The sequence below is a fragment of the Gadus chalcogrammus genome, chromosome 23, assembly GCF_026213295.1.
Source record: "Gadus chalcogrammus isolate NIFS_2021 chromosome 23, NIFS_Gcha_1.0, whole genome shotgun sequence".
NCBI classification, from domain to species: Eukaryota; Metazoa; Chordata; class Actinopteri; order Gadiformes; family Gadidae; genus Gadus; species Gadus chalcogrammus.
Genome location: NC_079434.1, coordinates 7,950,515 through 7,975,574, shown reverse-complemented (window position 1 = coordinate 7,975,574; position 25,060 = coordinate 7,950,515). Strand labels below are relative to the sequence as shown.

Genomic DNA, 25,060 nt, shown 5'->3' with positions numbered 1-25,060 from the left:
TGTGTGTGTGTGCTCGTTTGTGTGTGCTTGTTTGTGTGTGTGTATGTGTGTGTGTGTGTGTGTGTGTGTGTGTGTGTGTGTTTGCATATCTGTGTGTGTGTTTGTAAATCTGTGTGTATTTGTGTTCACCTGCCTGCATGCACATATGTGAGTAAGGTGGAGAAGGACCGAAGATTGTAAAGGTTTTAGAGGTGATTATATGCCAGTGGTTACCAGGCTTCTGTTCATTGTGCTGCGTGTGAAGGTGTTAAGCGGAGGAAGTCTTTCAATGCTGTTTGTTTTCTGTTCAGCTCGCTGCATTAACTGGAACCACAGACTAGATGTCAGACCAGCTTCCTCCTCTACAGTAACTTTTTACTTTTATCTCTATCGATAACAAATATAATTCAGAGATTTTTCCTTGCATTAACTTTCATTGTATTTTCTACGCGCAAGTGTGATTAAGAATCCCCCAGAACAACATAGTGAGAGAGGAGAGGACTCACTATGAATTTAAGATCAGCAGCAAGAGGATTTCTAGCTTTCCTTCTGTCAGTACCAGGTTGGTTAATTTATGTTGTTAACATTTAGTTGAACATTTTCAATAACATGAAAACCAAGCAACTGGAATAAGGAGTGGGTGAAACAACAGCATGTTGAAGAGAGAATAATAGTAAATAGAACATTAAAGAATCACCCTCTAGAACGCAGTGTTTGGTTAACAAAGCACTATAATGGAGTACGGTCCACTTTACATACTACAGTTATGGTTCATTAGTAATTGGAAAATACCACTTCATTGCAAGTTGTATACAGCCTCTTGTATTGAAAGTATTGCTTTTAAGATAAAAATACTCATTTGAGATATGTGGGGTATTTCCTGGTTGCTAGTCAATCCTGAATTATTTACATCATCGAAGGGTTTATTTAGTTATTTTCATACTTTTTGAAAAAACATCTTGTCAAAAGCTAATGTTGTTCCCCCATTTATTCTATGAATGATGATTTATGCATGAAATCTTCTGCAACGTTAAAATTCTGATTCAGTGATACGGTAGACACTGCATGCCATCTCATGTCCTCCCTCCTCTCTCCTGTCTCCTGCTCTCCTCTCATCGTCTTCTCTCCTCTCTCCTGCTCTCCTCTCTTATTCTCCTATCCTCTCCTCCTTCTTGTCACTACTCCACTCTTTTCCATGTCTCCACTCTTTTCACCTCCTTACCTTGTCTCCTTGCCACTATTCCCACTTCAACCCCTTGTTTTCAATCCTATCCTTGTCTCCTCTCCTCCTCCCATCTACTCTATATTCCTTGCCTCCACATCTAAATAATTTCAAAGCTTATAGTCGCATTGCTCAAACAGAAGCACATAGACCAGGGCTATTCAACCTTTTTAACAAGTGGGCCAAAAAGGAAAACCACTGGGGGTTCATGGGCCACAGAGTAAAACTACGTGAATGAATCGCTACAAATAAATCGTACTTAAAGTAGTGTTAATTTAATATATATAGTACTACTACATAGAATAAACTTGTCAGACGCATTCCTTCCTTCACTTTTAATAGTATTACTATAAAAGATTTTGCTCTCACATATTTTGGACACTTATTTAGAATTCAACAATGTTGTTTCAATCATCACAAAACAGAACTACTGTACATATGAGACATTTTGAGCCAGTGAGTCAGTGAGAAAGATGCACTGCCTTGTTTGGCTCATCCTGAGACACTCATGCAGCTTCTCATAGGTCATGGAGCATCGTGCCCTTGTTCTGATGGCATTCATATGAGAAAAGCTAGACTCAAACGTATCGGTTGAGCCAAATATTGTCAGAATAAGTGTTGCCAGTTCCTGATTGTGGGGTACTGCTTCTAGCTAGTATCACCGGCTACACACACAAACCTGATATGCATGCAACTACGTTTCTCCTTTATTTTATTTATTTTTTGCATGCAACCTCTTGCGGGCCAGAAAAAAATTAAGAGGGGCCGCATTTGGCCCACGGGCCGCTAGTTGAATAGGCCTGACATAGACCATAGGGCCGAGGCCTTTAGAGACTAATCACTACCATTATTCATTAACTGTTAGTGTATGTTATTCAGTTAGTGTAGCATAATATGTATAATACATTTTGCATTTAAGGGGGGGTCTGAACACTATACCCCCCTGGCTACTTCACTGGTGTCACATGATGTTCTGGAACGTTCCTCTCACAGCTCAGTGGTCAGCATGCATCTGTAGTTTCCATCTCCACCCACCAGCCTCCATCTCTTTGTGTATCTTCTGATCTGCTCATCAGGTGAACCTCTGTGTCTTGGTCATTCTCAATGAGATGTGTTTGTTTTTTCACAGCGCTTCAGGGTAATGGTGACTGGAGAGTTACATACTCATCTAGTAATGTCTGTGCTTTAAGAGGAGCAACGGTTGACATCAGCTGCACTTATGAATACCCTGACAACGGACCATACCGCCCTAACACAGTCAAACCACTGTGGTTCACTAAAGCATCAAACTATCAGCCTATTGTTCTGGAACACGATACAGAGTATACAGGTCATGTTGAATCCAGCTGTGGAGAGGTCAACTGTACCGGGGCCAGATGTCATGGAACATGTACACTGAGAATCAAAGACCTGAGACAGAGTGACTCTGATGTCTACAAGTTTAGGTTAACAACAAACCAACCAGGTGGGGAATATACTGGTGACCCTGGAGTGACGTTATCTGTAACAGGTAAACTACGGGGTGTGTGTGTGTGTGTGTGTGTGTGTGTGTGTGTGTGTGTGTGTGTGTGTGTGTGTATGTGTGTGTGTGTGTGTGTGTGTGTGTGTGTGTGTGTTGTGTTATTATACTTTATTATTATTATTATTTATTGTTATTTATTATTGAGTATAATTGTGTTTAAATTGTTCTCAGACCCAGACCTCGAGGTGAAAGTCTCCTTTCCTTACCCTACCAAGGCAAAGCTGGAGTGTCACAGCATGTGTGGTCTAGCTGGTGACCCTCACTACATCTGGTTCAGGAATGGACAGTATGTACTACAGGGAATTAACTACTGGATCTACATTCAGTCTGGATACAGCTATTCATGTGCTGTTGAAGGATATGAACATCAACACTCTCCTTTAGTGTGTAAGTCCACTCCACAGTACACTGTCATGATACCAGATGCAGACAACCTTTTAGGTTTTTAGGGGAAAGAACTACATGAATATTTACTATGAATGGGCCAAAAACCCTGGCATTTTATGTAGTTAATTAAAGGTTCACTGTTAACAGATGCTCCAAAGACCCCATCAGTCACCGTGAGTCCCTCTGGTGAAATAGAGGAGGGCAGTTCAGTGACTCTGAACTGCAGCAGTGATGCCAACCCAGCAGCTAACTACACCTGGTTCAAGGTTAATAGAGATGGTTCCTCCAGGTACATGAACCAGGGACCACAGCTCATCTTTAGGCGGATCCTATCTTCCGACTCTGGACGATATCGCTGTGACACTCAGAATAAGCTAGGGGATAAAGGTTTTTTCATATCTATTAACGTAAAATGTGAGTAAAACACAATCCCAAACTTCAACATTAATTGTGAACCCAAACCTCACCACAATGGGATCTTCGTTTTCATTAATACTGTCATGACTTTAAATGTGCATATTATTTTACATGTTTCTGTGTCTCCAGATGGGCCTAAACACATATCTGGGTATTCAAGTCCCTCTGGTGGAATAGAGGAGGACAGTTCAGTGACGCTGAGCTGCAGCAGTGATGCCAACCCAGCAGCTGAGTACACCTGGTTTAAGGACAACCGACCTCTCCTCTGGGAAACACCTCATACCTTCCCCTCAGTCCGCCCTGAAGACAGAGGAACGTACCGCTGTCAAGCAGAGAACAAATATGGACAACTGCGCTCGAACTTGCTATTCATGGATGTCCAGTGTGAGTTGAATATCGGACTACTATGTTTACATCTTTTCTATGTCTTGTCTTTAAAATGTAGAGCTGGTATTAATGTATTACTGCTTGCCTGTAAACAACTATGAATCACTTATTATACTTGTACACAATGGTGGTGGTTAGTGAGGTCCCCCTTCACTGTATAGCGTCTTTGAGTGTCTAGAAAAGCAATACCTGAATTCAATCCATGATTATTATTATTGCAGTTTCATAACTTAAGGATATTGTTATTTGGTGTTCCTGACAGACGCTCCAAAGACCCCCTCAGTGACCGTGAGTCCCTCTGGTGAAATAGAGGAGGGCAGTTCAGTGACTCTGAGCTGCAGCAGTGATGCCAACCCAGCAGCTGAGTACACCTGGTTCAAGAACAACCAACCTCTGCACTGGGGACCAAGTCAACCTCATACCTTCCCCTCAGTCCGCCCTGAAGACAGAGGAACGTACCGCTGTCACGCAGGGAACAAATATGGACAACTGAGCTCGAACTTGCTATTCATGGATGTCCAGTGTGAGAATATCGGACTAATATGTTAACATCATTTCTATATCTTGTCTTTAAAATGTAGAGCTGGTATTCATGTATTACTGCTTGCCTGTAAACAACATTGACTCACTTATTATACTAGTATACCAAAGTGGGTGCTACACACTGGTGGTGGTTAGTGAGGTCCCCCTTCACTGTAAAGCATCTTTGAGTGTCTAAATAAGCACTATATATATTCAATCCATGATTATTCTTATTGCAGTTTCATAACTTAAGGATGGATATTGTTATTTTGTGTTCCTAACAGATGCTCCAAAGACCCCCTCAGTGACCGTCAGTCCCACTGATGAAATAGAGGAGGGCAGTTCAGTGACTCTGAGCTGCAGCAGTGATGCCAACCCAGTTGCTAACTATACCTGGTTCAGGGAACATCAAGACTCAGTGAGAGAATCAGGACCGAACTACACCATCACTAATATCACATCTGAGCATGGAGGAAACTATTGCTGCCAAGCCCATAATGCAATCGGACTTCATAATGCTACCTTTTTGTTAATCCAAGGTAATTTCTAATTTAAAAGATACACACACCTTTTAAATAGTCTGAGGCCCACAGTTAAACGTTTGCCTATTTATGTTGCATTTTGCCAACGGTGTTTGAAATCAACTGACTATGTTCCAGTGACATCATCATCATCATCATCATCATCATCATCTCATCGAGCAATGGTAGCTGTTACAACCATTGCTGTCTTACTGGCCACCGTACTCCTCCTCGTCTTCCTCTGGATGAGGTAAGATATCTTCCTCGTTTCACATTCCTTCATTTGTCCTGTTGCTTCTTCACCTCTCTGTTCTCTTCTACAGAAGAAAGAGGGCCTCCAGTAAAGCATGTGGACAGGGAGGAAGGCCAGATACTGTGGAGGAGGTGAGACGCAGGAAGCCATTTATTACTAACCCATCCTTTACTAAGACACACAATGGAAATACCCTGAGGCCACAGCACACCACACCGAGACCCTGTGGCCACAAAAGAGACTTCTAGTTGTTTCCTGAGTGACTGTCCATCTCTGTTGCCCTAGCCCCATCGCTACGAGAGACTGTACATTACAGTACCCGTGTGGTGCCCCGCGGCAGTGATCCCCAGACCATATTATGAATCTCAAACGACTGTGTCGGGTTCTCCGACGTCTCTGGTTCCTCCACTTCCACATCAATCCGTAGTAGATTGATGTCCGCTGTCTTGGACTCATCAAAGTGTTGCTCAGAAATATACATTTATTGACGAGGACATGACATAGTAGAACAATCAGTCTCGGATTTAAGAGTCACAACTTTACAAAGTCATGTTTGCTTAAAGGGTGAGATCCAGGGGGAGATCTGGGGAGATTTCTGCCAGTGGGCAGAATGGCAAGACTGGGGAATCTGGGAAGACGTCTATTTTTTTTTTTTTTAATTAAGATGTTGTTCAGAGATAAAAAATGGTTTTAGGAGCTCAACAGATGGTGAAAAGCTTGCAGTAAGTGAGTGAGGCTTACAGCAGCCTTCATGATGGGACCACTAGTCACCACCAATGGTCTCTAGATGAACCAGAAAAGCAAGACCTTCAGGACTGTCTTCAGGAAGTGCAAACTGTTTTCTAAATGTATTCTTTTGTCCTTGCTCCCGATAGCCACTACCAGGTCCTCTGTATGAAAACGTCTCAACTCTGACCAATCACTTGGCTCCTGCAGCACATACAGAATCAATAGAAGAGCAGGATGACCATCACTATGCCAGCATCCATACCTCTCGTTCAGAGAACCAGGAAGTTCCTCGCTGTTGGGTTGGCCCTAATGTCCAATCAGACCAAGCAGATGCTGTCTTTTATTCTGTGGTCAACATTAAGAGACCAAACGCTGTCCCTGGGTAAGCTTCTCTTGGTATTTCTAAAGAGGAAATAGACTCTTGTTTTCAGACTTTATCAACCCAATTGGTCTGTTTCACAGGGTGACTGAAGTTCTGTCTTCTTTTCAGAGAGAGTGACCAGACAGAGGCGGCAGAAACTTCAGAGTTGTACAGCACCGTCAAAAAACACCCCAGATATTGAAACAGTTGTGGCAGCAGGATTTAAATAGTGGTACTAGGTAGAGTGTCTCATCCATTTAGTTTAACAGGACAATATGCTGGTTGCATGTCCTATGGAAATGAATTACATGGAATGAATACTTGCCACTATAGCTCATTCCTGACCTGATTTATTTGACTTATTTACTTGATTGTGTCTGTTCCACTTGTGATGGCCCCAGCGAGGCCACATTTTATCCAGGGCCTCTTGCTCTTGAGGATATAGCTCTGCTTCATCGCTACCACCTGCTGGTTACCAGGATGTACTGCACCTGTGAGGGGAGGTCTTAGCGGTACCATCTGCTGGTTACCAGGATGTACTGCACCTGTGAGGGGTGGTCTTAAAGGGAACATATTATACCACCAGGTGTGAGTGTGATCAGCCTTACAAGCCGTTTTGAAAATCTGCCCCATATGACATCACTAGTGGGCGTGTCCATCTAGATCTGTGTTGGATAGATGAGCAACGTTTACTTCAGTCCACTGGGTAGGCTGTTAGACTGCTCTATCCAGCACAGATCTAGGTGGACACGCCCACTAGTGATGTCATATGGGGCAGATTTTCGAAACGGCTTGTAAGGCTAATCACACTCCCACCTGGTTGTATAATATGTCCCCTTTAAGGGACAATACCTGCCTGGCTTGGTTAGCTTACCATCTTAGCCATCTCCTGGCTGCACTTAAACATTATTTTGCATAGAATTGCCTCTGTCTATAGCTTTCCACAAATGAATATCAAAGAAATGTTCAACCATACCGAGTGTGAGGCTCAAATTGATGTTGGGGCATATGTGGCTGTAAATGGGAGATATGTTGGGTAGTCTTGTGTAGGCCTACAATGCTGTTTTCTACTTCTCTGTGCTTTAAATGGGATATTTTATTTGTATGAACTTGCCTGAGGTAGACGTACCACACCATTACATTAAGTAGACGTTTATGTTTTCAATAGTCTTAGCCAGAATGTATTCCCTGAGGAGCAATAAAAAGATGAAAAAGAGATGAGTAAGTATACTTTTTTAAGACACAGGAGGTTGATATGAGATATGAATTATTATATAAATATTTAAGAAGTAGTATAAAACGAGGAGATCTCAACATTGTCTTCCTCTGATGTCGATCATGTCTTATAGTAAAGAGAAGAACTTGAGACGAGTCTGGGACTCTCATGAGACCAATCGGAGAGGTTTGAGCCCCACAAGAGAACTTAGTATTGAATGCCCGACGTCTCCTCCTTATCTGATTCATTACTCTTAAATATTCAACTGAGGCTATATATTAGAAGCCTACACAAGTGAGATCAATGAGAACCAATTAAGAATGAAATCATTTACTGTATAAAGCAATGTCTGTTAGTGCAGGACACCCAGGTGGCTTTCACTAGACTCCCTGATGACCAGGAGCACTGGGCAGACACAATTGGTTTCCTTGCAATTTGTTTTATTGAAGACTTTTCCTCCAACTTTACCTTGAAAACTATACAGATAAACAAACACAGTATAACAGAAATCATGACATTATCTTTACATAAAATCATAAATTACACAGCGCACAGAGAGTCAAATAAGCAGAACAAAATACAGGAAAATAACAAACACATACGGAATGAAGCAACAGGGAGCTTGGACAAGATGGGAGAACAGGGTTGATAGGAAAGTAACTTGGGCTGAGCTGTGGAAAGCCGAGCCTCACCGCATTAAATTCCTCATCCAGGCAGTATATAATGTGCTTCCAAGCCCAACAAACCTGCACACATGACACCTGCATGCCCGTTGTGTTCTAAGCGAGGAACCCTTGAACAAATCCTCAGCTGCTGCACCAGGGCACTTGGAGATGGACGGTACCGCTGGTGGCATGATCAGGTTCTTAAGACCATCGCTGAAGTCATCAACTAAGGACTTGTGTTGGCAAAACGGTTCCGACCCTCCAAGAAAACCATCACCTTTGTCAGAGCTGGGGAGCAGTAAACCCTTGCCGGAAGAAGATGTGCATGAATCCTAACCTCTGCAAAAGACTGGCAGATGCTGGTAGATCTTGAGCATCAGCTGAAGTTTCGCCTGCCACATTGCAGTCACCACCCTGCGACCAGACACTGTCCTTGTGTCTGAGTCCAGCAAGCAAGTAGTGCTGCTGGAGCTGACCGTCCCATGGGAAGACCGCCTGGAAGAAGCCTTTGAGAGGAAGCTATCCAAGGCCGCGGGACTGGTCCCTCTGTCTGTCAGCAGGCTGGTTGGAGAGCAAGGTGTCTCCCGGAGGAGGTTGGATGCAGGGGTTTTGCAGCCCGTTCCCTGGCCAGAGCCTTCAGCTGTTTGGGCATCGAGGGGGAGAGAGAATGAGGAGAACCATCCACAGTACCACCAATGTGGAGAGGCCCTCAAGATGGCTGTGGCTCAAAAGAGGAGAGCCATGGAGTCATGGTAGCTAGCTAGCCATCTGAACACAAGCTGGGGTCTGATCAGCCCTGGCTTGATCACATTGATCAGGGCGTATTATGTTGAAAGACCGGAAACGTCTGATGATTCCAGGCATCTCACTAATGATGTGTCCAGAGGCATCAGTAGATGTATGTACACAGCATCTTATAAAATGAAAATAAAAAATAAAATTAAAGCATATCTTTAACGATGACTATTGAAACAAAGATACATAGAGCTAGTGCATTGTCGAGAACAAACCTAATGAGAGCATTAGGTGAACTCCAATGGGAGGCAGTACACCTCTGCAATGGAAAAACATGCTGGTCAGCGCATTCATTCCAAAACAGATTGAGTTTTTCTTTACCTCTGAGTAATATGGTGCAAACCTGGCATTTAATGTATTTGCTCTTCACAATACTGTAACATATGGCACATGTTTTCATGTTGTGCCCCTATTTGAAAACTGTCCACAAAATCGTGGTTTCCCTTGAGAATGTATTGCGCAAAGTCGTTTTCTTTAACATGACATCTATGCCTGGCCTTTTTGTTGCAGCTCATTTAAAAAACAATTGAGAGGTTTTAGGCATGTTGGTGATCCATGTGGTACATTAAGTTACATGAATTCTGTGTGAAATTAACTAAAGGTTCTGTAAGTTGTTCATAGTTGATAACCATATAAAACATATATCTGGTTCACATTTGATTTGTATAATTGAGGCATTGCATCCAGCAATATTGGTATTGTATTGAGACAAATTTGAGAGACTCTAGGTATGAAATACCTGTAATAAAATGTAGAGAACTCACAAAGATCATTGCGAGACTGAACTATGTTAATTTCTCAGCAGTGACAATTGAGATGGATGAGAAAGTTAACCAAATCTCTCTTTGGCCTTGACTAAGGCAAAATAGATCATGTTAATGTGATAGAAAGGAGATCTCAACTTTCAATTTACTTTGCAATGGGTTGTTTTGGAGAGACAACATGTTTAAAGGGATTTGTTAGGAACCATTACATGATGTCTCCAAGGAACCTGTAATTCATAGTGAACACATTCTTCTCTCTAGAGTTCTGATTTATCATAATTTCACTAGTGAACACATGAGTGTTCTTCTCTCTGGAATTTTTGGTCAATCTGTGGTCATCTTTTCAGCATCTTTCCAGTTTGCCAAAGTAAAGAAACCCTTATTAATCTGCCTCCTCCAAGAGTAATTGCATTGATGTGGTAAAGTATGAACCTAGTCCTGGTAGGGTGTTGAAGGTTACCCAGCTTCTGGTGAGAGGAAAGCCCACGGATTTAGTTTAGTTGGATCTTCCGTGTTTTCGGTTTTGACAAAGGGTTGCTTTACTTTATGAATGTCAAATGATGGAAATCAGGTATGTGAAAACTATTGTTTACAAAGAAAAGTTATCTGGGGAACACAGTGCTTGATGTTCTCTCTAGAGCTGTGCTTTCCCACATCCTGGGTATAGCATGAGAGGTAAGCCACAGGGGAAACATTGACACACTATAGTGTGTGTATGTGTGTGTGTGTGTGTGTGTGTGTGTGTGTGTGTGTGTGTGTGTGTGTGTGTGTGTGTGTGTGTGTGTGTGTGTGTGTGTGTATGTGTGTGTGTGTGCTTGTTTGTGTGTGTGTATGTGTTTGCATATCTGTGTGTGTGCTTGTAAATCTGTGTGTATTTGTGTTCACCTGCCTGCATGCACATATGTGAGTAAGGTGGAGAAGGACAGAAGATTCTAAAGGTTTTAGAGGTGATTATATGCCAGTGGTTACCAGGCTTCTGTTCATTGTGCTGCGTGTGAAGGTGTTAAGCGGAGGAAGTCTTTCAATGCTGTTTGTTTTCTGTTCAGCTCACTTCATTAACTGGAACCACAGACTAGATGTCAGACCAGCTTCCTCCTCTACAGTAACTTTTAACTTTTATCTCTATCGATAACAAATATAATTCAGAGATTTTTCCTTGCATTAACTTTCATTGTATTTTCTATGTGCAAGTGTGATTAAGAATCCCCCAGAACAACATAGTGAGAGAAGATAGGACTCACTATGAATTTAAGATCAGCAGCAAGAGGATTTCTAGCTTTCCTTCTGTCAGTACCAGGTTGGTTCATTTATGTTGTTAACATTTAGTTGAACATTTTCAATAACATGAAAACCAAGCAACTGGAATAAGGAGAGGGTGAAACCACAGCATGTTGAAGATAGAATAATAGTAAATAGAACATTAAAGAATCACCCTCTAGAACGCAGTGTTTGGTTAACAAAGCACTATAATGGAGAACGGTCCACTTTACATACTACAGTTATGGTTCATTAGTAATTGGAAAATACCACTTCATTGCAAGTTGTATACAGCCTCTTGTATTGAAAGTATTGCTTTTAAGATAACAATACTCATTTGAGATATGTGGGGTATTTCCTGGTTGCTAGTCAATCCTGAACTATTTACATCATCGAAGGGTTTATTTAGTTATTTTCATACTTTTTGAAAAAACAACTTGTCAAAAGCTAATATTGTTCCCCCATTTATTCTATGAATGATGATTTATGCATGAAATCTTCTGCAACGTTAAAATTCTGATTCAGTGATACGGTAGACACTGCATGCCATCTCATGTCCTCCCTCCTCTCTCCTCTCTCCTGCTCTCCTCTCATCCTCCTCTCTCCTCTCTCCTGCTCTCCTCTCTTATTCTCCTATCCTCTCCTCCTTCTTGTCACTACTCCACTCTTTTCCATGTCTCCACTCTTTTCACCTCCTTACCTTGTCTCCTTGCCACTATTCCCACTTCAACCCCTTGTTTTCAATCCTATCCTTGTCTCTTCTCCTCCTCCCATCTACTCTATATTCCTTTCCTCCACATCTAAGTAATTTCAAAGCTTATAGTCGCATTGCCCCGACAGAAGCACATAGACCATAGGGCCGAGGCCTTTAGAGACTAAACACTACCATTATTCATTAACTGTTAGTGTATGTTATTCAGTTAGTGTAGTTTAATATGTATAATACATCTTGCATTTAAGGGGGGGTCTGAACTCTATACCCCCCTGGCTACTTCACTGGTGTCACATGATGTTCTGGAACGTTCCTCTCACAGCTCAGGGGTCAGCATGCATCTGTAGTTTCCATCTCCACCCACCAGCCTCCATCTCATTATGTATCTTCTGGTCTGTTCATCAGGTGAACCTCTGTGTCTTGTTCATTCTTAATGAGATGTGTTTGTTTTTTCACAGTGCTTCAGGGTAATGGTGACTGGAGAGTTACGTACTCATCTAGTAATGTCTGTGCTTTAAGAGGAGCAACGGTTGACATCAGCTGCACTTATGAATACCCTGACAACGTACAATACCGCCCTAACACAGTCAGAACACTGTGGTTGACTAAAGGAAACAATAATCAGCCTGTTGATCTGGAAAACGATACAGACTATACAGGTCGTGTTGAATCCAGCTGTGGAGAGGTCAGCTGCACCGGGTCCAGATGTCATGGAACATGTACCCTGAGAATTAAAGACCTGAGACAGAGTGACTCTGCTGTCTACAACTTTAGGTTTATAACAAACATACCAGGTGGGAAATATACTGGTGACCCTGGAGTGACGTTATCTGTAACAGGTAAACTATAATGTATGTGTGTGTGTGTGTGTGTGTGTGTGTGTGTGTGTGTGTGTGTGTGTGTGTGTGTGTGTGTGTGTGTGTGTTATATTTATTATTGAGTATAATTGTGTTTAAATTGTTCTCAGACCCAGATCTCCAGGTGAAGGTGTCCTTTCCTTACCCTACCGATTCTACCAAGGCAAAGTTGGAGTGTCACAGTATGTGTGGTCTAGCTGGTGACCCTCGCTACATCTGGTTCAGAAATGGACAGAATGTAGGACAGGGAATGAACTCCTGGATCTTCATTCAGTCTGGAGACAGCTATTCATGTGCTGTTGAAGGATATGAAAATCTCCGCTCTCCTTTAGTGTGTAAGTCCAGTCCACAGTACACTGACACAATAAGAAGATGCAGACAACCTTTTAGGCTTTTAGGGTAAAGAACTACATGGATATTTACTATGAATGGACCAAAACCACTGGCATTTTATGTAATTAATGAAATGTAACTGTTAACAGACGCTCCAAAGACCCCCTCAGTGACCGTGAGTCCCTCCGGTGAAATAGAGGAGGGCAGTTCAGTGACTCTGAGCTGCAGCAGTGATGCCGACCCAGCAGCTAACTACACCTGGTTCAAGGTTAATAGAGATGGTTCCTCCAGGTTCATGAACCAGGGACAACAGCTCGTCTTTAAACACATCCTATCTTCAGAATCTGGACAATTTCGCTGTGACACTCAGAATAAACTAGGGGAAAGATCGTTGTCTATCTCTATTAACGTAAAATGTGAGGAAACACAATCCAAAACTTCAACATTAATTATGAACCCAAACTTTGCCATTATGGGATTTTCCTTTTCTTTAATACTGTCATGAATTTAAATGTACATGCTATTTTTGCATGTTTCTATGTGTCTCCAGATGGTCCTAAACACATATCTGTGTTATCAAGTCCCTCTGGTGAAATAGAGGAGGGCAGTTCAGTGACTCTGAGCTGCAGCAGTGATGCCGACCCAGCAGCTGAGTACACCTGGTTCAAGAACAACCAACCTCTCCTCTGGGGACCAAGTCAACGTCATACCTTCCCCTCAGTCCGCCCTGAAGACAGAGGAACGTACCGCTGTCAAGCAGAGAACAAATATGGACAACTGAGCTCTAACTCAATATTCATGGATGTCCAGTGTGAGTTGAATATCGGACTAATATGTTAACATCTTTTCTATATCTTGTCTTTAAAATGTAGAGCTGGTATTCATGTATTACTGCTTGCCTGTAAACAACATTGACTCACTTATTATACTAGTATACCCAAGTGGGTGCTACACACTGGTGGTGGTTAGTGAGGTCCCCCTTCCCTGTAAAGCGTCTTTGAGTGTGTAGAAAAACACTATATTAATTCAATCCATTATTATTATTATTGCAGTTTCATGACTTAAGGATGGATATTTTTATTTTGTGTTCTTGACAGACGCTCCAAAGACCCCCTCAGTGACCGTGAGTCCCTCTGGTAAAATAGAGGAGGGCAGTTCAGTGACTCTGAGCTGCAGCAGTGATGCCAACCCAGCAGCTAACTACACCTGGTTCAGGGAACATGAAGACTCAGTGAAAGAATCAGGACAGAACTACACCATCACTAATATCACATCTGAGCATGGAGGAAACTATTACTGCCAAGCCCATAATGCAATCGGACTTCATAATGCTACCTTTTTGTTAATCCAAGGTAATTGTTCATTTAAAAATCACACACAGCCACAGGCACACATTTAAACATTGGCCTAATTATGTTGTAGTTTGTATTCAGGGTTTGAAATCGAAATCAACATCATGGACAACAACAGTAGCTGTGAGAACCATTGTTGTCTTACTGGCCACCGTACTCCTCCTCTTCTTCCTCTGGATGAGGTGAGATATTCACTCTTTCTTGTTTCACATTCCTTCATTTGTCTTGTTGCTCCTTCACCTCTCTGTTTTCTTCTCCAGAAGAAAGAGGGCCTCCAGAAAAGCATGTGGACAGGGAGCAAGGCCAGATACTGTGGAGGAGGTGAGACAAAGGAAGCCTTTTATTACTTACCCATCCTTTACTAAGACACACGTTGGAAATGCCCACCATGTGGAGGCCTCAACACAAGACCACACAAGAGACTTATAGTTTCCTAAGTAAGTCCTTCTCTGTTGCTCTAGCCCTGTCGCTAGGAGAGACAGTACATCACAGTGTCTGTATTTTCACCAAGAACTGTCTGAAGTTCAACCCTGGCCCGATTTGGACATTTCAGAACTGGAGATAACTTGACATTTTTACATTTTACTGCTCGGTTCGAATCACGACCGGTAGGCCAAAAAAAAAAGGTGTCGTTGTGCACTCTCCTCAGTCCTCATCCACGGATGAGGAGCCCATGAGCAAGGCACCTGAAAACCCCACCTGCTCCCTGGGAGATGCACTGCGGCTGTCCCGGTATTCTGGTGTGCCCCATGTGTTCACCTGCTCCCTGATGGGTTAAAAGCAGAGAAATAATGTCCCCCAAAAAGGGACACTAAAGGATACCTTAACTTGGCGCCCCTAATGTTTTAACCGGAAGACAGTATGGTCATCTGAGAATAGAAACTTTTGTTTGTTTTCAAACTGGGATCTGGTGAGATTTTTGCCGGTGTAACGGGGGGGCTAGGCAGAACCCAAGTGCACAGTTGTAGAACAATTTCAAGGATTTATTCTGGTCCAGGATCGGGCAGGCAGGGAGCAGACAGTAAGTCACCGACAGGTGGGCAGGGAATCGTCGGTGGGTCAGCGTGCGAGGAGTCGGCAACGGGAGGGCAGAAGAGCAGATCGGGAGTCGGGAACTGGACAGCAGACAGACCGACAGGGACTCGACGTCGGGCGGGAGGTCAGGCAGGCGAAGGGTCGGTAACAGGAAGTCAGGCAGGTGGATCAGGAGACGGGGACAGAGGAGCAGACAGACCGACAGGGACTGGACGGCAGGCAGGTGGTCAGACAGGCGAGGGTTCGTTAACAGGCAGAGTGGAGTAGACAAAGTCAATCGGGAGTTGCGGGAAAGCTCTGAATGAAACAAGAGAGAATCTGGCAAGGACTGAGTGAAAGGAGAGGACTGTTATAGGGGGAGCACAGGTAAAGGTGGTTGGGTTAATTAGGGGAGATCAGGGTGGCAGGCAGGTGAATGGGAAAACCAGGGGGCGGACCATGACAGCCGGTGTGCAGAATGAGAATATGTATGAATGTATTTCTTGTTTTAAAGAAGTAAATTAAGATGTTGTTCAAAGACCAGATGGGTCTTTCTAGCTCAACAGTTGTAGGAAACCTTTCAGAATGGACTTGAAGTGAGGCCTCCAGCAGCCTGCATGGTGGGACCACTAGTCACCACCAAGGGTCTCTAGATGAACCAGAAACACATGACCTCCAGGACTGTATTCACGAAGAGTAAAGTGTTTTCTAAATGTACTCTTCTGGCTTCACTTTTCATCAGCTACTTCATGTTCCTGTGTATGCAAACATCCCTTGGCTCCTGCAGCACAGAGAGAACCAATAGAAGAGCAGGATGGCCATCACTGTGCCATCATCCACACCTCTTGCTAAGACATCCAGGAATTGCCTCACTGATTGGCTGGCTCCGTTGTCCAATCAGACCAAACGGATGAGGTCCTTTAATCTGTGGTCAACATAGACAATATGTTTGTAACTTAATCAACCCAATGGATCTGCTGAAGTTCAGATTCCCTCTCGAAGCTGCACATCCTAAGGTGCTTAGGTTCCTGTGCTGTATAATGCTGTCTTCAACTTCTCTATTATTAATATGGGATCTTTGCATTTTAGTGATTGTATTTTTTTGAATATGGTGATCCTGTGATGGTCATTGCCATTATTGCGCTATATTAATCAATTGATAACGTGAATATGAAAGTAACCAATCTCATTGGACCTTTGAGAGGTAACCTAACGTGATGCTTACATTAACAAAAAAAAGTTTGTCATTCCTCATTCTGATAGTTTTTGATTTAGACTCTTTTTAAATAAATGACTTATTTTAATGAGTTGACTCCAGCTATTGTCACGATTCCTGAGGTTGGTCTAGTTGTAACACGCACTTCTACATCAAGTAGATGTTTAGATATGAGTATTCAATAGGTTTAGCAAGTATTTAGAATCCTACAATGTGGGCCTGTGATTAGTTGTTTTCAATTGCTTGAACACATTTTGCAAAATTTGGCTCATTGTGTCAAAACTCAACACAGAAGCAAATAAGACACAACACTGGGAAATAAACCATTCACATCTATGTCAAATTGAAACTCGGCTATCGAAACCTAACAATTCTTTGTAAAAATGGCACTTTGATGTCAAAATGATACACACTTGCATCATATGAATACACTTTCAGATCAGCTGCAACACACTTGTCTACTTTATATAAAACACTGCAGTCTTACATGTTCACTGCTTTTATGGGAGGAGTCGTTCGTGAATCGTTTGTTCGTTGAGCCTGGTTTCCGGCAGTGGTGCGTAGTTACGCATTACAAGTAACGCAAATGAGTAAAAAAGTAAATTTTTCGGGTAACGAGTACTTTTCACGTTCCTTTTTTAAGTCTGTAATTTTACCCTTAATCGAGTAAATATTTGATTTAGAATTCTACTCTTTACTCAATTACACTTTCCATTGTGCCTTCATTAAAATGAGTATTTTGATAAAGACATTATCTTCGTTGACTAATACAAGCGTCCACGTTAGCGATGCACCCTCCCGAGGTTGCAATATTGTTGCAATTCAACATATGTACATATTGCTTTTGTTGTACAACAATTTTTTAGGAGTGCATCTCTTTCCCTCCCTCACTCGCTCACGAATTCTAACACGTTATGTCTTTTTCATTGATCCAAGCACTCCAATACAAAAATGTAAAGTAACTTGTAATTTGAGTAGCTTTAAAACAAAGTACTTTTTTACTCTTACTCAAGTAGGGTTTCCAATTGGAACATTTACTTTTACTAAAGTAGATTTTGAAGGAAGTAATTTTACTTTTACTTGAGTATAGATTTTCAGTACTCTACCCACCACTGGTTTCCGGTAGCGGTAAATCGCATCATGGAATGGACGCCATTGCACGGTTCTCAGCTGAGTCAGTCAGACTCAGTGGAGTTAGTGCTACCGGAAACTCGACTGAACGAACGAATGAATGAACGATTCGCGAACGACTCCTCTTGGCGAACTGAATCACGCGAACTGGGTCACGGAAACAAATCATTAAATCCACCACTACTCGGGAGGTCTCCCGGTGGGCCGGTCCACTTTGAAATGTATTTTGTGCCCCCCGCCAGATGGCCAGAGACTTGCGACCTGACTTGGACTCGTGGCAAAAGACTTGATACTTCACTTGGACTTCCAACAAAGGACTTGTGAACATTTCTGATATATACGTATACATATATATATATATATATGCTATGTCACTACACGGATAATTATAGTGTTTTTTTCTTGCAGAATTAATGCTGTCGTTATGAAATAGCTGTATTAAGAGGATTCATAGAATATTATATTAGTTAAACGTCCCCTTTAAGACATTAAACTTGCACAGCCTCTAACCATTTCCCCTTATCTAGGCACACTCCACTCCCCCGTCAGCAAACACCTCAATGTAGGCCCTAGTGTTCTGCATCATACACCTGCAAACATCCTAATACTAACACACTTTTTATTACTCTCTACATAGTTCTATATATAGTTCTCGGGACCCAGGAACTCTCTATAGTTCCTGGGTCCCACAGTCTGGCCCCCAAAATAATTTTGGCACATATTTACCCAACCTGTTAACCCCCACTATTTTACGAAACACAACCCCCCCCCCCCCCCCCACCCCCACCCCCACCCCCACACACAGACACACACACACACACACACACACACACACACACACACACACACACACACACACACACTGTGTGTGTGTGTGTTTTTTAAATGTGCATAGTGGGCAGAGTGACCAGTAGGACGTTCTGTCAAAGTCCAGAACGGCCGTCCCTTTATGTGGCCATTTGACCTATGTGGTTCATATGTATAAGAAAAAATTATGAGCGACATTAAATGTCAAAACAATGGAGGGCGCTGTCACGTTAAAATTGTACCGGGGGCGAAAATTGTACCGGCCTACGTCATCAGTTGTTGACAACTTGACAACTGATTTGATTGGGTTGCCGGGCAGGTTTCAAAAAACATTCGGCTCATGTTTCCAGAGACGCTTCGCAAAAGTGGTCGGGTCTCGAAGTAAAGGAGTCTAAAATGTGCAGCGCTTCATGAAAGGAGGTACCGAAAATTGTACCGGCCTACGTCATCAGTTGTTGACAACTTGACAACTGATTTGATTGGGTTGCCGGGCAGGTTTAAAAAAACATTCGGCTCATGTTTCCAAAGACGCTTCGCAAAAGTGGTCGGGTCTCGAAGTAAAGGAGTCTAAAATGTGCAGCGCTTCATGAAAGGAGGAGCGGTGGAAACAGCGGTAACGGTCAAAATCCGACGTGAACACAATTCAAAATGAATGGAAAAATAAGTACAGCATCCATACTCTCATTGCTCCTGTAAAAAAAACGGTAGAATATTAGATTTGAGGACGAAACGATAGGGCGGGCTAAGGCAAGAACAAAAAAGGTCTAGCTTCGCCACTGATCAGGGTATATTCCCGACACGAATTGTACACTTATCTTGGACACAGATTTAACGTTGCTGGCGACTGGGACCAACAAGTACAAGAAATAATAACTTCATACACCACAAGGTTGCAATAATTGACGCATCCCCCTTGCCACTGTTTATGAAAATAGATGCAATCAGGCAGATAGTTCTATCAAAAGTGCAACACTCCTCTTCGCCAATGTGCATAGTGGGCAGAGTGACCAGTAGGACGTTCTGTCAAAGTCTAGAACGGCCGTCCCTTTATGTGGCCATTTGACCTATGTGGTTCATATGTATAAGAAAAAATTATGAGCGACATTAAATGTCAAAACAATAGAGGGCGCTGTCACGTTAAAATTGTACCGGGGGCGAAAATTGTACCGGCCTACGTCATCAGTTGTTGACAACTTGACAACTGATTTGATTGGGTTGCCGGGCAGGTTTCAAAAAACATTCGGCTCATGTTTCCAAAGACGAAATAACATAATACAGATAACGGATCGCTAGATAACACTTGTTTTTACTATATATTTGTATTGTATTGAATTGTTTAATCTAATTTAGCTAGTAAACTGAGTGTTTAAAGCAGGTTTCAAAAACCATTCGCGCTCATGTACCGAACACCAAATAACATAATACAGATAACGGATCGCTAGATAACACTTGTTTTTACTTTATATTTGTATTGCATTGAATTGTTTAATCGAATTTAGCTAGTAAACTGAGTGTTTAAAGCAGGTTTCAATAACCTGTCTTGTCACGCTCAATGAAGGAGTGCAATGAACGAGCATGAAAGTTCACGAATGTTCAAGAACCTTCCTACGTCATTCGACGCGATCGCCCGTTGCCAGGCAACAGACGATCGCGTCGTCTGTTGCCAGGCAGGTTTGGAATTTGTCAACAACTGATGACGTAGGCCGGTACAATTTTCGCCCCCGGTACAATTTTAACGTGACAGCGCCAATACGAAAGGCACCAAACCTGAAACAAACAAAAAAAAACACAAAAAAAAGGGGAGAGAAAATATCAGGTAGAAAACGTAAGGAGATTTATTTGGGTTGCTATAAACGTCGAGTTTTCAGCACGATTCATGGTAGACCAACCTGACGTGTTTGGGGCTGGCAACCTTTATTCGTGAAATATCACGAGCAAACTAATAAGGCAAAATGAAAAATAATAAAATAACACTATCATTTCGGGCAGTCCGCAATTATTTAAATAATTTCTGTGTCATGTCTGATATGCGAAACAATTTACACTGTGTACTGTCCTCTTCTTTTCCGAAATGCCAGAGCCTAATTAAAGTAGCCTAGGCACAGCCATTGACAGGGACGTCACGAGGATTAAGAGGCTTGGGGGGCTTAGCCCCTAGCAGTCACCAAATGCGTGCGCCGACATTTTTTCACCAAAACTTTAAAGTGGTTCTTTAATTCATCATTTATTACAGTAGAGAGTACCGCAGAGCATCTATCAGCCTGTTTTCTGGCTCACTCTCTTTTCTTTACTTGTTTTAAGTCTTCAGGATGTCCTCCTTTTTAAAAATATAAATAAGCTAAACAAATGTAAGAGTTGGTATGATTTAAGTCTACATATTGGGGTGAGTTCAAGGAAAATAGGTTAGAAAATGTATCCATCAATGCGCTCGGAAACTAATTTAAGAACTTCTAATTGTATTAGTATTGATTTCAACTCAAATTCTGGCTTATTATGTTAATGGAAGGCATGTTACAATTTCCTTGAAAAAGAAAAAGTAGTAGGTTTTTCGTATAGTATCTTGAAACCCTGGCAAGTGGTTGTTTAAACACAAAATCGCGTATGGGCTGTGGGCCTACATTTTGGAAAAAGTCGAAGGCCTTCTTTTTCGCCCCAGTCCTCACCTTTGCATATATCACGAAAGGTCTTGCAGGACTTAAGCAACAAAAGTGTCCAGACAGTGAGAAGATGGCTCGGTCTGAACATAAAACCTGCAATGTAATTTATCACAGCAGACGTGAAGGGGATTTAGGAGTTCCAGACTTTGAGTGGACTTACTGTAAATCGCCACTAGGCTGTCACATTTGTTAAACATGCTTAACAATGACGATAGCGCTCTACGGGAAATGGGGCGTGCTTCCCATTTTCTTGACCTTGGGAAGCGCAAAGTCCCCCTCGCCCAAGAATCGGAACCCAGCTTTCTAGGCACCCGTAGAGCTTGATCTGACTGATGATGAGTTGCTTCTGATTCGCGATCTATTCGTTCACCAGTAGTGAAGCTTTTTGAATAATTTGTTCACCAGTAGTTAAGCTTTTTGAATAATTTGTTTACCAGTATTGAATCTATTTGTGTACCTTCATGTAAAGTCATGCATCATACTGAGTTGTTACTCTTTCGCAAATCATTTGTTCAAGAAAATATCTAGCCTTGGCTACAAATGTCAATTTCTGGTACTTATCTTTTGCAGCCTGGGCCACGTCCATAGGCTTGTCTTAAGGGGTTTCAGGATAGTTGGCTTTACAAAAGCAAGGGCAAAACAACCTGCCAAATGCTCCTCAACATCCTCCATTACTGGAAGTCGCCACATTTGGAGGAGCTGTTTGAACTGTCATCAGACCCACATTGCTGGATCATGCCTGAGCAATGTTTTGTATCTGTAACATATTTGTCCTTATGTATACTTATTATGAATTGTGGACATAAATAAAGAAGTTCAAATGTGTGAGAGCGTGAGTGTGTGTATGTTCAGTTGCCTCCCTGTTTGGGTAAGGATCAGCAGGCCAGAAGATGAATGGAAAAATAATAAAAAATCAGAAGATAAAACAAGAAGACACTTTCTACTCGTTGTGGTATAAAAAGGTGATTCTATGATAGGTCCGGTAGTTCCCAGGCTTCGGTTCCTTCTTCTGCGAATCATGGTGTGAAGAGGAAGGAAGTCTTGCAATATTTTTGGTGTCTGTTCAGCTAACTGCATAAACTGGAACCACAGACTAGATGTCAGACCAGCTTTCTGCTCTACGGTAAGAAGTTGTATTTTCTTAACTTTAATTCAATGCTTGACAAATGTATTTCATAGAGTAAAATATAATTTTAAATATTATATTTCTCCTAGTATGAACGTTTTTGTTTTATGTTCTACCTTCAGGCGTGTTTAAATACCTCCCAGAACAACCGAGTGAGAGAGGAGAGGCCTCACTATGGATTTAAGATCAGCAGCAAGAGGATTTCTAGCTTTCCTTCTGTCAGTACCAGGTTGGTTCATTTACATTGTGAACATATAGTTTAAAATTTTAAATAACGTATCAACGAAGCAACTGGAACATAAGAGGGTGAAACCACAGCATGTTGAATATAGAAGAATAGTAAATATAGCATTAAAGAATCACCCTCTAGAACGCTGTGTTTGGTTAAACAGACCCCAGAATATGGTCCACTAACGCTGCACTGTATATATTTAATTTGGGGTTCATTAGTCATTGAAAATAACACTTCACTGCGGGTTGTATACAACCTCTTGTAGTGAAAGCGGTGGTTTTAAGATAACAATACTTTATACACTGCATGCCATCTCCTCGCCTCTCTCCTGCTCTCCTCTCCTTGTCTTCTCTCCTCTCCTCTTCTGCTCCTTATTTTTCTCCTCTCCTCCCCTCCTCCTTGTCTCTACTCATCTATTTTCCTTGTCTCCATACTTCTTCTCGCCTTACCTTTTCTCCTCGCCACTATTCCCAGTTCGTCTCCTTGGCTCCTCTCCTCACCTCCTCTAAGCTACATTCATTGTCTGCACATCTAAGTAATTACAAAGCTCATGGTCACATTGCTCCAACAGAAGCACGAAAGAGACTAAACACAGCCTAGTAGCCTACGCTACCATAATTCATCAACTGTTAGTGTATGTTATTCAGGTAGTGTAGTGTAATAAATTCAGAATTTCAAAGAGGTGGGGGTTGAACTTGACTCTCCTCCTGGCTACTCTTCTAGTGTCACATGATGTTCTGCAATGTTTCTCTCACAGCTCAGTGGTCAGCATGTATCTGTAGTTTCCATCTCCACCCACCAGCCTCCATCTCTTTATGTATCTTCTGGTCTGTTCATCAGGTGAACCTCTGTGTCTTGTTCATTCTCAATGAGATGTTTCTGTTTTTTCACAGTGCTTCAGGGTAATGGTGACTGGAGAGTTACGTACTCATCTAGTAATGTCTGTGCTTTAAGAGGAGCAATGGTTGACATTAACTGCACTTATGATTACCCTGACGACGTACAGTACCGCCCTAACACAGTCACAACACTGTGGTTTACTAAAGAAGACAACCATCAGCCAGTTGATTTGCTAAGTGATTCAGACTATACAGGTCGTGTGGAAAATAGCTGTGGAAAGGTCAACTGTACCGGGTCCAGATGTCATGGAACATGTACCCTGAGAATCAGAGCCCTGAGACAGAGTGACTCTACTGTCTACAAGTTTAGGTTCACAACAAACCAACCAAGTGGCGGATATACTGGTGACCCTGGAGTGACGTTATCTCTAACAGGTAAACTTTGATGTGTGTGTGTATGTGTGTGTGTGTGTGTGTGTGTGTGTGTGTGTGTGTGTGTGTGTGTGTGTGTGTGTGTGTGTGTGTGTGTGTGTGTGTGTGTGTGTGTGTGTGTGTGTGCGCACGTGCGCGTGCATGAGTGAGAACAAGTGTGTGTGGGAGTGTGTTGATACATCATAATTATTGTGTGTAACTTGTTCTCATACCCAGACCTCCAGGTGAAGGTGTCCTTTCCTGACCCTACCGATCCTACCTGGACAAAGCTGGAGTGTCACAGTATGTGTGGTCTAGCTGGTGACCCTCGCTACATCTGGTTCAAGAATGGAAAGAAGGGAAGACAGGGGGTGAACTACAAGGGCCACATTCAGTCTGGAGAGAACTATTCATGTGCTGTTGAAGGATACGAACGTCTCCGCTCTCCTTTAGTGTGTAAGTCCACTACACACTACACTTAAATTATACCAGATGCAATGGATCTTTTAGGGTAAAGAACTACACGTAGATTCGTGAATTGACCAATCTGCTGGTATTTTATATAATTAATGAAATTTTACTGTTAACAGACGCTCCAAAGACCCCCTCAGTGACCGTGAGTCCCTCTGGTGAAATAAAGGAGGGCAGTTCAGTGACTCTGAGCTGCAGCGGTGATGCCAACCCAGCAGCTAACTACACCTGGTTCAAGGTTATAAAAGGTCCTTTCTCCACAAACTTGAACCAGGGACCAAAGCTTGTTTTTAAACAGATCCTGAGGTCAGACTCTGGACAATACTACTGTCTAGTTCAGACTGAGCTAAGGCAAGCATCTAACTGGATCACTATTCACATGAAATGTGAGTGCAACCAATATTGTACATCATATTAAAGATATTAAAATGTATGACTTGGCAACATCAATTATCAGTAAATTCATGTGCAATGAATTCAAAAACTTCTCCACTTTGTAATTTATATTAATATTAATACTGTCATGAATATAATACATGTTTCTATGTGTCTCCAGATGGGCCTAAACACACTTCTGTTTGTTCAGATCCTTCTGGTGAAATAGAGGAGGGCAGTTCAGTGACTCTGAGCTGCAGCAGTGATGCCAACCCAGCAGCTGAGTACACCTGGTTCAAGATCAACCAACCTCTGCTCTGGGAACCAAGTCAACGTCATACCTTCCCCTCAGTCCGCCCTGAAGACAGAGGAACGTACGGCTGTCACGCAGAGAACAAATATGGACAACTGAGCTCTAACTCGATATTCTTAAATGTTACATGTGAGTTGACAATCTGATTAATATGTAAAAAACTTGGTATATCTTGTCTTTAAATGTAGAGCTGGTATTCATGTATTACTGCTTGCCT

General features: G+C 42.3%; 1 protein-coding gene across 1 annotated transcript; it reads left to right on the top strand.

The window, feature by feature from the left end:
- Nucleotides 1-232: 232 nt before the first annotated feature.
- Nucleotides 233-24,989, top strand: LOC130377643 (B-cell receptor CD22-like). The gene is made up of 6 exons (XM_056584798.1): nucleotides 233-346; nucleotides 436-541; nucleotides 2,331-2,711; nucleotides 23,922-24,140; nucleotides 24,275-24,541; nucleotides 24,712-24,989. The coding sequence occupies exons 2-6, from the start codon at nucleotides 487-489 to the stop codon at nucleotides 24,987-24,989; spliced, it is 1,200 nt and encodes a 399-aa protein (XP_056440773.1). The 5' UTR covers nucleotides 233-346; nucleotides 436-486.
- Nucleotides 24,990-25,060: the final 71 nt, after the last annotated feature.